This window comes from Poecile atricapillus, chromosome 4, assembly GCF_030490865.1.
Source record: "Poecile atricapillus isolate bPoeAtr1 chromosome 4, bPoeAtr1.hap1, whole genome shotgun sequence".
NCBI classification, from domain to species: Eukaryota; Metazoa; Chordata; class Aves; order Passeriformes; family Paridae; genus Poecile; species Poecile atricapillus.
The window spans coordinates 70,413,885-70,427,244 of NC_081252.1; the positions used below are offsets into that span (position 1 = coordinate 70,413,885).

Here is a 13,360-nt window from a genome sequence, read left to right on the forward strand (position 1 = left end):
GCCTATGCTGAGAAGCACTTTTTGGGTCTCTTTTTAATGTACTGGAAACTCTCAATAAATAGTCATAATTATTACAAATATGCAGGTCAATTGCTGTGATTACTTTTGAGCAGCACCTTGCAGTACCTTTCTTCTTTGCTATTGATGGTAAAGGGACAGATTCCTAACCCTGTGAAACTACAATCCTCCAAACAGGAATACTCAAGGGGAGGAGAGCCCTGAATTTAACTTCATTTTAAATATCCAGAGGCTACTTTACCAACTGCGTACAAGGACTACTAGTCTGGTGTTTCTAATGAATTTCCAAGGACAAGAATAAACCTGTGTACATCACCATCACAAAGTACTGCTTGAAATCCTCCAAATCCTCTGGCCTACTCCTGTTTGAGCAGGCAGGAAATCAGGAATAGCATTCTGCCTTAGGAATATAAGCAGGACTTTACTCTGGTCTAGATAAAACACTGACCTATCCCCCTCTTATGGTTTCTGCAAAAGGCTCTCACCAGTCTCTACTACTTCTTTATATCCCAGAAACAATAGCTGTGTGCTTAGATCAGTGGCAAACACCTTCAGAGAACAAATCCAGCAATTAGCAATCAACTGTCCAAATCCAGCTCCCTGCATATGCAAATATCTCCCTAACAGGTTTATGACTCCTTGTCAGTCAAAAAAGGCAAAGTAAACACCTGCTTACTATCCTGGCCATGATTAAGTTGAAAGTTTCACTCTCATTAACCCTTAATGAAATTAGCCCTGGCAATACTGCATTTCTGATTGGTTGAGAATAGCAGGGAGGAGGAAAGATACTCATCAGCTCTGATCTGTTATTCTAGTTTTATATTAACTACTGCAGATTGTGATGAACCCTCCCATGGCATGGTGCCACCCTGCACAGAACTGAAACTCAGCCTGGTCTTACAAGGCTCCAGTTTCTGCTCTCTGGTAGGATTAGATATTTAAATCCTACTCACACCTACTCAGCCACAACTCACTGAACCTAAAGGGACTATCACTCTGTAATCCAATGCTGAACATTAAAATATGAAATGACTTATCAGAGCATGGAGCCTGATCTCCGTACTCTGGAGGAGCTGTCGACTCCTCCCCAGTTCTTCCATTTCAAACTGCCCAAAAATACACAAAACACTTCCCAGTATTACTCATCTGGATAAAGAGGCGCTGTTACCACCTCCAAAATGTTGTGTTCTTCTGAAAAAGAACAGGGAAGATTTAGATTCACCTAGAAGGCGAGCAAGGTGGCTCACAGCACCCTCTCTCTGAAGGGTATCCACACCCTGCAGAAGTTAGAGCCCCCAGTTTAACACTGACTGGTCAATGGCAAACAAGCATCCTTCCTTCCACAGAGAGTCTGGAGTATCCCTGGGGAGATCCTGCACAGTGTTCCGAGGTTCATCCTGTTACTCATTAACCCTTCCATCCTTGACACGCAGTTCATACACCTGTAGCTCATCTGGCACTTGCCACTGCTTAACCAACAGTTACAGATCTGTGTTAACAGCTCTGACAACAACCACTGAGAAAAGTAACTTCCTCTGTTACTCCAACTCACACAAATCTATCAGAGAGGAAGGAGGAGGGAAAGAAACCTGTTCACAGTGCTCCAGCATCCACAGCAGCCTAACTCCAGTAGTTTGACTTGTGCAGCTTTGAGAGACTGGTGAGTGTGAACAGCCTTCCCTTTTCCCTCCTTTGTGGTTGATTTGGCCTCACCCCATTCACTTCTGTCTAGAACAAAGGAGATTAAAATCCATACAATGCAATAGTAGAACAGTAGCTAACACAACGAAAGAACCCCTTTTACATTACAAGGCTTTTCCTCAGAGTCACATATTGGTCAAAAGCCAATCAAGTCTGACACCTGTACATGGGGGCACCTGGGAGGACACAGGAGACAAGAGAACTACAGCACAGACTTGGAAAAGCTGCATCCCACCATCCCCTTCAGAGCCACACACTGCCTGCTCGAGCCGCTCTCCCAGGCACCAGCAGGCCTCGAGAGCAGGGGTACACCAACTAATCTGGACTGAATTTTCTCTTGGAGGTTGGCTAACACATTTCCCTCCACATTCCTCTCCAGCTTCTTCCCTCTCCCAGTATCCTGGGTAGAACTAACAAGCCCAAAGTCACCACAGAGATGTTGTGCCATTCCACATTAATACCTAACTGTTAAGGTCATCAGTTCAGAGGGCATGTGGAGCAAACCCAGCAAGGAGAATATGGATTTTTAAAAATGCCTATTGCACAAATTGAGTCCACATTTCCCTATTTGTCTGCTGTTCCTGTGTTTTTATCTGACAGGCACAAATATTGATGGCTCCCAAAATACCCACCCAAGTCAATGTCACCCAAGTGGCATCTAGGGTATGACACCTCTTGCATTACCCACTTGACAGGATAGCCAGGATTGTGTGAATCTCTCATGAAATAAATTTGCCACATATGAGAAGAAATTATGTTGTGTCCCATCAAGCTGGAAACAACTTGTAGAGAAGCTGAGCATAGAGGTGCAGCCATCCTGAGAAACATTAACCTGCTCCAAGGAGTCTCTGTTCCCAATTTACATTTTTCTTCTTTCCTTAGTGAAGCTCAAAATTAAATTTGAACACTTAATGGAAGAAGTAGCCTGGAGTTATTGGGTGAATTTCTTTGTGAAAACTGGAGTAGCTGGGATGAAAGAACAGCGTCAGGTTCCTCACAGCACTGCAGGATGTTGTGTTTCTGCTGCCATACAAAGGGGACACTGAGTAATCAGAGCAACCAACCAAACTCCACACAGCCCAGGTTTACTTGACTGGGAAGGGAGGGGGAGGGAAAAAAGGAAATCAGAAATGGGAATGGATTTGGCAACAAACAGCATACTTACTAAACAACACTCAGGCAAGTCTTCAGCCCCTCCACACCCAGAACACGGCCCGCAGGATGGCTCTCTGCCTTTGGGGATAAACCTCTCTGCGGCAACCCAGAGTTTAAACAGTGAATTTCCAAATCACTTTCAGCCACAGCAGCACATGCTCCCCCCACCAGCCAGAGCTGGCAGTCAGTAGCAGCAAAATGTGCTTTTCTAGAATAAAAAACATGAGTCCAAGCCATGCAGTCAAGCAAATGAGTGGCACTCTTGGCCCACATCCCCTCTGCTGTCACACGTGAGGTGGGCATCACAGATAATCCCAGTAAGTCATCCTTCAGGGATGGATCCAAAGCCTATGGGAGTGAGTAGGAGTCACAGCACCAACACTCAGGCTCTGAATCAGGTCCTAACCTGTCACAACTGGCATGGCTGCATCTGCTTATCTCATACGACATCAGGACAGCACAATCAGATTAATCAAGCTTGTTTTTGGAAATATTTTTCTTTTACCATAGTACCATAGTTGCTATGAAAGAGCAGCAGACTGAACAGACTTGCATCATACAGAGGCCTTTGCAACTTCTGCACTCACCACTGGCTCCACTCTCAAAAAGTCCCTTATATGACCAAAAATGTTTCACGTTGTTGCAAAAGGTTAGAACAGGTGAACACAGCTAAATAGGTTTGGGGCGCTATTACTGGAGAAAGCTCAAAGTAAAGACTGATTACAGAGAACAAGATAAGGAACAGAAATCTAAATTAAATGTTCCAAACAATATGAAATCCATTTTAGCTTGAGCAGCCCGCCAGAAAATACAGGAGAAGATCAGATGAAAGACAAATTACTTGAAACAAGACAAAATGAGGAGGGTAATGAAAGAAGTGTGAGAAAACAGCATTTCCACCAACTCCTGAAATGCTGGAATATATTTGTACAGATCCTTTTGGCAGCATGGTTTTACAAGTCACTGCAGACACAAGTAGGAGCTTCACATCATAGGAAAATCACCTGCACTGGTTCAAATCTCACTGAATAAATAAAGCTATGACTAAAAATTGTTGGTTTTTTAATATTCATCCTAGGCACAAGAGGATCTCTGCATTATTATTTTCCTCTTTCAGTGGGAATTTTTATCTCTTCCAGTAATTAATCCAAAAATGCACAGGCAGACTCCACTGCACTCACACTATTCCATGATGAGTGTTCTGTGCCCAGATGTACCAGCGTCACTTATGGTGAGGTAGACACTCAAAAAGAAATTATCAGAGAGGATATTGAAAAAGATCAACTCTATCAGCCAATTCATGTCAAATGAAAAACTTCAGCTTTAGTTAATAAACTGGCACCAATGGCCACAAATCTTGAAAAGGGAGTTCCTACTTGCTAGCAAGTGTCATTTATTTTTCAATTTCAAATTATATTCTTTTCCTGAAAAAAAACACTTTCCTGTAATATCTCAAGCACCACCTCATGGCACATGAAAGTTGCTTCTGTGGCTAAAACTCAGGCTTTGGAGTCCAGCCTTTGCTGTGTGCGAGTTCATCCCAGAAAAGACACATTTTGATTTGCTGCTTGCGTCTTTTAATGAAGGCCAAAGAAACATATGGACTCAGAAAACAGAGTTATAAAAACTTTAGGGAAAATCTAGATGTATTTGAGCAATTTGCTGAATTTTGTAATATTCCTAATTAAAAACAAATAAAATCAACCCTAATTTTCCAGTATGACGCACACTGAGATGTTTAAACTCAGCCACAATTTAAAGCAGCCGACAGCCTCAGAAGAAGGGAGGAACCAACGTTTAAAAAAATAACCAGGATTTTCTTAGATCGTCATGTTGACTCTAGGTACAAGTCATGCTGACAGATTATTCATGAGCAAGCTCCCCAAGAGCAAAATCCAAGAAATGCCCCAAACTTCACCAGAAGATGTGCTGTGACTTCCATAAAATCTGAATCAGGCTGTTAGATCTGAACATGCTTCTCTTTCACAAGCGAGAAATTACCTAATCGTTCTATCTGGTAACAACCACTCAACAAGAATAAAGGAGTAAAGCAGAAGCCAATAACCATGTCTCTCACATTACCATTATTTATCTTTTCTGTGCTTACTGAAGGACTCTTATAAACCCCAAAGTTACAGAATGGGCATTCTGCTCATCAGAACAAAGAACTCAACTTCCAAGAATAAAAAAAAAAAATCTCTAGCATCCTATTCCCTTTCCCTCAATATTAAGAGAAATCAAAATGGCACATAACATTATTTCTGCATGAAACCATTGAATTTTGAGGCAGCCCAATCAGCAAATTCCCTGTAAAGCAGACACCAAGCAGGTTTGCAAGCCAAGGTCGCACAGAGAAGTGCCAGAACAGAAAGCAATTAAGGTCCCGTTCTTCCCCTCCCTACGCAATGCACTGAAAATGAAATCAACATCCAAACTAATTAGTTTCCAGCAGAATATCAGTTTACTTGCTAACAGGAGGGTGGTTACTGCTCTTACCAAAAACTTCTAAACATACCATACAAAATCTTGCTTAAGCCACTGGACCAAGCCAGGCACATCCAAATGTTACCATATACGGTCACCAACGCGAATATGATGGCAACTTGACAGATTTGGAACAAATATTGCGTTGTCTGTCACTGAGATAACACAGGCAGGAAAATATCAGATTGTATTACCTGTGTCCAGCAGGAGGTGTGGCGTGGCGGGAGCTACATTGCTGCAGGACGTAGTCACTAAAGGTTAGTGGCCCAAGATGGCATTAACCCCCACAGAGGACGGCCAGGGCAGGCCACTGAAGACTTTTATGCCCACTATGGGGCTGCTTAGAGAGAGCAGGAATGGAGCAACACAAGGGATGAGCCGCTGGACCTGTTATCCCAGGTTCAGAGCAGACATTATCCGTCACGGCTGGGAACCAGGCTGAAGCTGCCGCCCCGCACCTTGGCTGTCAGCTGGAAGGCACAGTCCCTCTTAAAAAACCACAGCACACAGGTTTTGTGCTCCAAGAATGGGTTTTGAGAACACAGGCTTTCTAGTCTTTAGCCACAAGGGAAAGAAGGGGCTTGGGTATCTATCAAAATTGCTCCCGAGGAAGACTTTTTTGGTACAGGCTCCCTTCAGGAGATCCTTAGCCTGGAATAAGATTGGCCACTGAGAGCTATTCCTAGACTAAGTTTTTTGGAAGGGTTTTTCCAGTGCATTTGTAGGTGTACACAAGCCCTCAGTCAAAGCCTTTCAGTGTCAACCCCAAAAGCATTGGTTCAAACCCAACCAGAGTTAACTCATCCCACATCCCTTCAAACACAGATGGTTCTACCACCTGCACCTCTAAAATCAGACCTGATCTCTGTTTTAGCTTTCAAAGGTATTGCCTCTTCCTTAAGAGTATACATTGGTTTGCTAAGATATTCCCTTTTTTACAGAGTTACATCTCAGTGATGAGATACACTGGTGGGACAGAGCCAGCAGGCACAGATCTGACTCTGGAAAAATTCCCCTTTTTTCTGCGAGGCGGAAAAAGCCAAACCTGCCGCATAAACCCAATCAGTCATTCCTGCAGGGCCCTTTGCCTTAAAAGGTGTCACCTAAATAAAGATGTAAAAATAATACAACGTAACATTTAACCCAAGATTGCAGCTGAGAATTCAACTGTCAGGAAATATCAAACGTGCTGGAGCGCGTGGGCAACTTAACTCTGCCCCCTTGTGCAGATGCACCACGGCACAGCCCTTCCCCGAGCACGGGCACAGCATTCAGTCGCCTCCAAATTAACACCCTAATTACAGCATCACCTACTTTTGCCTAAAATGAGTAGAAAAGAAGGACTATCACTTTCCCAGAGAGTCTCCTCAGCCACCTTCCTCACTTGATGGCCAGCCAGCAAACACCTATTTAACTTCTGGTGCCTCGGATCAGGAGGTGCTGGCACACTTTGGGCCACACACGTCTCATCTGCAATCAGGACACAGATAATAAATGCTGTTTGACCAAAACAAAGAGCCCTTCTTCCTCCAGAGAAGAGCCTCACGACCTCAGGCTGAGATTTGGCTGAAGGACTGCCTATAAAACCCGAGCGACTGTAGCAGGTAACGTTTACACATCTCCAGCGGCCAAAGCCCTCATATGAGGCGTTCAGAAAAACTCTGCAGGTACATGAAAAGCCTGGCACATTTTTCCAAGAACCTGAAATTATCCCAGTGTAAACACCTAACAACTGGAGATATTTGTCAGCACAAAGTTTCAAAGTTCTGAGAAGTGTCTCATCTCTACTCAGAAGTTTGATCTTCCATCTACCTCCTTTGCTATCAAAAATTATCTCCTCCTTAAGGAAGACTAAAGCAGGACTTAAATGTCAGAATTTTGTCTCTGTTTTCACAGCAATGACTCCTTTTTCTTCTCTACTTCCCCTCTCTTAAATCAGCCCATGAATGAATGACATTTTTCATGGGTTTGGCCTTGGCTTTTAACCTCTATTTCTAGATAATTTTAAATAATCAGAACCATCTCTCCATACACTTATAGGATGGGTTTTTCTGGCTCTAAAAAGTGTAAATAACCCAATTACCAATATGATCCTACCAAAGTTCTATTAAAAAGACCTTTCCACAGGAAAAATGATGTCCTGAAACTACTGCTGTTAATTTTCTGTCACCTCTTCACTTGACAACAGCCCACAGCGCTTCATTTTCCAGGGGCAATGAATTTACGAGCAAGACAATTGCAAACCAAATTTAAACAGGGTCAGCCAGTAAAGCAGCCGATACTCAGCTCACATCAGAGACAAGAATCTTTTTGTCTTCTCCTGCCCACTTCAGATCTTTTCCGGAACTCCACCAACTTCTCAGGTCCATTGCAATAAAATACATCCATGAAGTCATCTTAATTCATACACTGCTGCCCATCGCCCACAACTTAAACTGAGTCCCCATTGTAAGCCTTGCCTGGAATTCAGACTTGCAGGAATTACAGCCTATATACTGTTTTCTTTTTCATTCAGCTTCCAGCCAAATCATTTTATAGTGCTTTTGCCTCCATAAAATATTTGCTTGAGAGCCAATGCCAAGAAGAAAAAAAAACGCAGTGCACTAAACCAAACTTGGGTTTTTGGAGTAATGCTCCCCTTCTCCCTTCCCACACTCGACCCCCAAGATTTATTTTTGGCAAGTTACAGCCCAAGTGAAGGGCAAGTTTAAACATTTTAATTCACGAGTCCATCACAATGGGTGACTTGAAGGTCTTGCAACAATTCACAAATTTCTGAGACCACTGGGAATTGCAGCTGGAGCAATCTGCATCTTAAAGTTGTACCCCCATTCTCCTGGAACAATTCAGCCCCTACTTTGTGACCAGGGGCGGGGGAGCTGAGAGCCTGGACTTGCATTCAGGCTTTCTAAGGACAGCACCCACTGAGGTACAACACAGGCAAAAGCGCAGGAAGCGCCGCTGCTCCTCACACTCTGATCCCAGAGCTTTGCTAAAAGCACCTTGACATAAAGAAACTTCTTTTTTCCTACCTCCATCATTCCCAGGTCAACATATTCCAAGTTTGCCTCTGGAAGTGTAACCTGTTTATTGAAATCCGATCAACTGCTGGAGCCTCAGCACTAAAATACGCTCTCGCTGTTGGGAACTGTCATTTGTCTGTCACCAGGGAAGTTAATGGATGTGTTTGTTTAGTTTGTAAGTGGGAATACACAGGGCAGAGGCTGGAGCGTTTACAGGAGGGGAGAGGTATTTCTGATCCACAGAGGAATGCAGTAGCTTTTCTTTAAAATTGTCTGTGTATTCTCACACAGACACAAGAAAAGTTCACCTGTGCCTAACAGACCTCAGCAAAGCCACGGTGACCGCGCTCCATCCCAAACAACGGCCCAAAACCACGCAGGTAAGGAGGCACCACACGTGGGCACGAGCCTGCACCTCTGTGCAGACAAAAAATGTGCAGGGGACGAGTCCCTGCGGACAGCAACTCCCCTGGGGGGTCCCCTCCGGGGGTACCGCGGGTGTTTGCGGAGCACAAGCCCACAGAGCAGAGGGAAGGGGGAGAGTCACAGGCTGATCGCACCAAGCGCCGTCCCCTTACCTCTCGCCGAGTCCGAAAATGCAATTATCCCTGCGAAAAGGAGCGCCAGCTGCAATTCCATTTTGAAAAGCAGATCCCGCCGTATCGCACAGGGTACTGTCCTCTCAAACCTGGAGTCAGGAAAAAGGAGAGCAAAATAGTTACTGGGGGGGAAAAACTGAACAACTCTCAACTTTGCGGAGTTTTAAATCCTATTGAGAAGGCTGACAAGAAGAAACAGCAAATGAAAGAGCAACATACTTGTAATTCATTCCTTGGTGCTCAGTAAGTAAAACTTTGCCCTCCTCTCTGCTTTAGTCTGATATAAATCAAGAAGCCACTGAGGCCAGTAAGCTCCTCTAAGTTTACAGTTAATGCATAATTCTTTGGTATCCTGTACAGAACCAGTCTGGAAGGCAAACAAAACGCTAGCAAGTGGCCATAAAACAAGATTTCAGGTTAACAATTTGCGGAGGAACTTGGTGGAAGGGGGAGGAGGAATGTTACCTCTCCCATCAGCAGCCCAGAAAACTTTGTGTTGCTGCTCCAGTGCCCGTCAGCCAGGCTCCGCTCTGGGTACGCGCCTTCCTCCACTCCGAGCCTTCTCTGCACAGCACTGATTCCTCCTTTCCTCTTCTTCCCCCCCTCGCCACGCTCCCCCCACCACCAGCCCCACTTGTTTCCGTGGGCTCCAGAGGTGCGTCCCAAAGCGCAACCGCACTTAATTACCCAGATTCTTGAAGATGCCTTCGCTGTGATACGCACACCCGGGGAAGATCAGGTTTACATTAATTACACCCTGTTCTCCTCCTAAAACTCTCACTCTCTAAACACTGTCTGGATTCCTCACCCTTGTAAACTCCCCGGTTTAAACACCCCGTGCCCCCAGGACACACAACAGCCCGCGTACAGCATCCAGCAAAGCAAGCGCGGCCGCTCGGTTCGCGGCGGGCAGCGGCGGCGGGGGGCGGCGGGGCTCTCCCGGGGCTCTCCCGGGGCTCTCCGGGGCTCTCCCGGGGCTCGGCGGTAACGGGATATTCGCAGCCGGGACTCGGGGTCGCGGCAGGGAGGGACGAGCCTGGGGACACCCGGCGCGATGCCACCTGGTGCTGCGCTGGCGGCTCCCAGCTGTGCGCTACGCGGCCCCGGCGCGGTGTCCCGGCCCGGGCTGGCGGCTCGGGGGACACTTACCTTGGCTGCTGCCGGGCTCTAACACCGCGCTCTGGAGCCCATCCCCGCCGCTCGCCGCCTCATGCCCTCCGCGGCCACGGCGCCCGGCGGGCGCTCCGCCGCCGGCCTCTACCTCATCCCCCCCTCCCCGGGGTGCCGGGGGCTGCCTGGGGGTGCCCTCCCCACGGAGCGGCTCTGCCCCTTCACCGGCTTTTTAACAACCTCCCCCCTTCGCCCCCGCGGGCGATTTTTTTCCACTCGAGAGTTACGGGCGAGGAGGTCAGGGAAAGGGGGAAACCTTGTAAATTATTTTTTTCCTGCTTTCCGGGCCGGGCTGAGCGTGTGTGTGCGGGGAGGGACAGCGGGGACCTGCCAGAGCCTCCGGGGCTCCGCGCCGCGGGATGCCCGGTGATGCCGTCCGGCGGCTCGCCCAGCCGGAATCCCGTTTAAGGAGCGAGGGGAGGAGGGGAAAGGGGCTGGGGAAGGGGAGGGGAGGGGGGGGGAGAGCCGGGGAGAGAGAAACGGCGATAAAGCAACTTTCCCTGCAGGGCTTTGTGGCGGTGGGGGCCGAGCCGCCGCGGAGGGCGGTGCGGAGCCGCCCCGCTCCAAACTTCGCACCAATCCCCGGGAGCCCCCGGCAGCCCCCGCCCTCCGCCGGCCCCGCTCCCCTTAACCCTTTGCGGGCGGCAGCGGCGGCTGCGGAGCGCTCAGCGCCGGGAGAGGGGAGCGCGTCCCTCTGTCCCCGCCGCTGCCGAGCCTGCCACCCCCGGCACCCCCGGCACCCCCGGCCGAGCTTCGCAGTGCCCCGGAGCGCTCCCCTCCCCGCACCCCCGTAAGGCCAGAGCTGGGGAGACCTGCGAGCCCCCCTGCACTCCAGAACCCGTCCCGGCCAAAGCACCCCTGTGCCCAGGCCGGGAGAGAGCCCCGGAACCCACCGCGCAGGCAGCGGGGGACAGACGGGGGCAGCTGCCCCGTTTTGATCTCTCGGCTTGGCTGCAAATGATGCCAGAAAGAAGCTGGCCTGAACTAAGCTAAACCAAGTGGAAAATAAACTGTGGAGATGTCAGCTCCTTTTATTAAGTGTTACAATTATTTATTATTTACTTTCAAACATGACTCGGCTGATGCTTCCGCTCTTACAGCAAATCGCTCTTCACACAGGATCAAAACCAACCTGGCAGAATTCACCAAAGAGACTAAACAAACGACAAGAAAGAATACTGCCTCAATAGCTAAACTTTTTGTATCTCAAAAGAAACATCGTTGCTGTTGATGTTATAGCTTCTTAGATCTCTCACTTGATAGGCTGCAGCATGAAGACCTCCTTGAAAACAAAGTTATCTCGGTACTAGTTCAGTGTCATAGGCAGCAGGAGAATGCCTGAACCCAAGCCAAGAATTAGTTTGGACATCTATCTTATCTATTTTGTTAGGATTATGAAATCACACCCTCAATTTTTATTGTTTTTACTAAATATTTTTACTGAGTGGTTCCTGACGACATTAAATCTTGATACACAATATCAATGTGAAAAACATCTAAGACTAAACATATAAACCACTTGAGCCAGAAACAAAGTGTCTGACAACACTGTTTTTGTATTTTACATATTTATATCATCATTTTTATCATTTTATCTGAGAAATCCCAGATGGACTCCTCCTCCTATCAGGCAATAACTTCAGCCTCGTTGAGTTCAAAGACAGTGTTGACTGAGGGAAACCTTCATGGTCATGTTCATGCCATGCCTTCTGATAAAATCACTCGAACTTGCACCAGAATGAGAGCCCAGCTTCATGCTACATCTCAGGGGATGATGTGTAAAACACCTCTTTGTAACATTTTCCAGCCATTTCACCCCAAAGGAGTCAAGGTCTTTGTCCCAAGGACATCACCACACAGGTGATCCAGCCCTAAAACTATCTACACAACCCCTGTTTCCATGCAGACTGAAGTCCAAAGCAGCCGCAGTTCTGGTGCAGATGTGGGACATTGGTTCACGGGCAGGTTTTCCACCAGGACAGAGGGACCTGACTGAGCTCCTCCTCCTTGTCTTGTTTTTTCTACTCATGCACAGAGACCGAGGCTTAAATCCAGGTACATCATGACTATCTTGTCTCAGACTGTCTAGGCTCAAGTGAGATCTCTGGGCCTCAATCAGCTCCGAAAGAAAAGACCTTCTTCCAACCCAGGCTGTGCCCAAGCCCAGCACCGAGCACCCAGCTCAGGCTGGACACAGAGGATAAAAATCCCCTGATGGATCCACTCCTTCCATCCTCACTTCCTTATTGAAAATCACATGTGTGCCTTTGGAAGCTCCATCTCCCAGACTGAGAATTTCTCCTTGCAGTACAACTATAAAGCAGAACAGCTTCTACCAGTGTGAAATTCTGGGAGATGAAGGATTACAGAGGTGGTACACAAGAAGTTAAAAATTAGTCAGGTGCCTCAACACCTTCAGGTGCCCTTTAAGCCCCTTCCTTAAGCATACAGAAGCTTTTTAAAAATCTGATTCCAAACAATGTTGCAAAGGAATTACACAAGGCAAGGAATGGAGCCCACAACTTCCATACCCCAGGCTAAAAGTAACCGGAAAATAAACCTTTCTGACATCAAAATGTCAGCACTATTTTATAATTTTTTATTTTTTTTCAGGCGCTTGTGAGTACCTGAAAGGAAGTCTGAAACCATGCTGTAGGCTTCATCCATCTCAATCCTAATACCATAGCAGAGGAATAAATGTAAAATATTGATACAAGAAAAATAATTAATATTCCTGAAACAGCTCCTAGTTTATGAGAAACAAAATCTCATGTTGTTTTCCCAACGCTTCTACCTAAAAAAGGAAACATGCAGAGCTGTGTTTTTCTTCTGGGCTGGCTGTAATTTGCAGGATGATTGAGTAGTCTGAAAGTCAACAGCCCCAGTTTGCTTCTGCACCCCACGGTCCTGAGACAAGGCTGTGGGAAAACAGCTTTCTGGAGCTGAAAAACAAAAACGAATGCTAAGCAACAAAATACGTGTCTCCACATGGCCTGAGAAGCAGCCTAACAGTCCATTTGTATCCCTGTTGTCCCCCAAGCCCTGTTTCCGGACCATGGCTTTTCAAATTTTGCATAGCTGTGATGGTCTAGTGAACATCCATCCCCAGAGTGACTTCCCTTATGTCTCCAAAACCACAAACTGGACTTTTTCCAGCTTTTTTACCTCTTTTCTCACAGGAGCTGCTCACCTCCACTATCACAGAACTCC

The 13,360-nt window shown here is 46.8% G+C and overlaps 1 protein-coding gene across 4 annotated transcripts in view; it reads right to left on the reverse strand.

Annotated features, from left to right (window-relative positions):
- Window positions 1–10,565, reverse strand: part of FGFRL1 (fibroblast growth factor receptor like 1) — a 167,797-nt gene extending 157,232 nt beyond the window's left edge. The window contains exons 1-2 of one of the 4 annotated variants that reach the window (XM_058837256.1): window positions 10,130–10,565; window positions 8,960–9,069 (exon numbers count right to left, since the gene is read on the reverse strand). In XM_058837256.1, the coding sequence (XP_058693239.1) occupies window positions 8,960–9,020 (61 nt within the window). In that variant the 5' untranslated portion in view covers window positions 9,021–9,069; window positions 10,130–10,565. Of the gene's footprint in view, window positions 1–8,959; window positions 9,070–9,445; window positions 9,566–9,788; window positions 9,869–10,129 lie in introns of those variants that run through there. The other 3 variants (XM_058837257.1, XM_058837262.1, XM_058837258.1) reach the window with 3 other exon arrangements.
- Window positions 10,566–13,360: the final 2,795 nt, after the last annotated feature.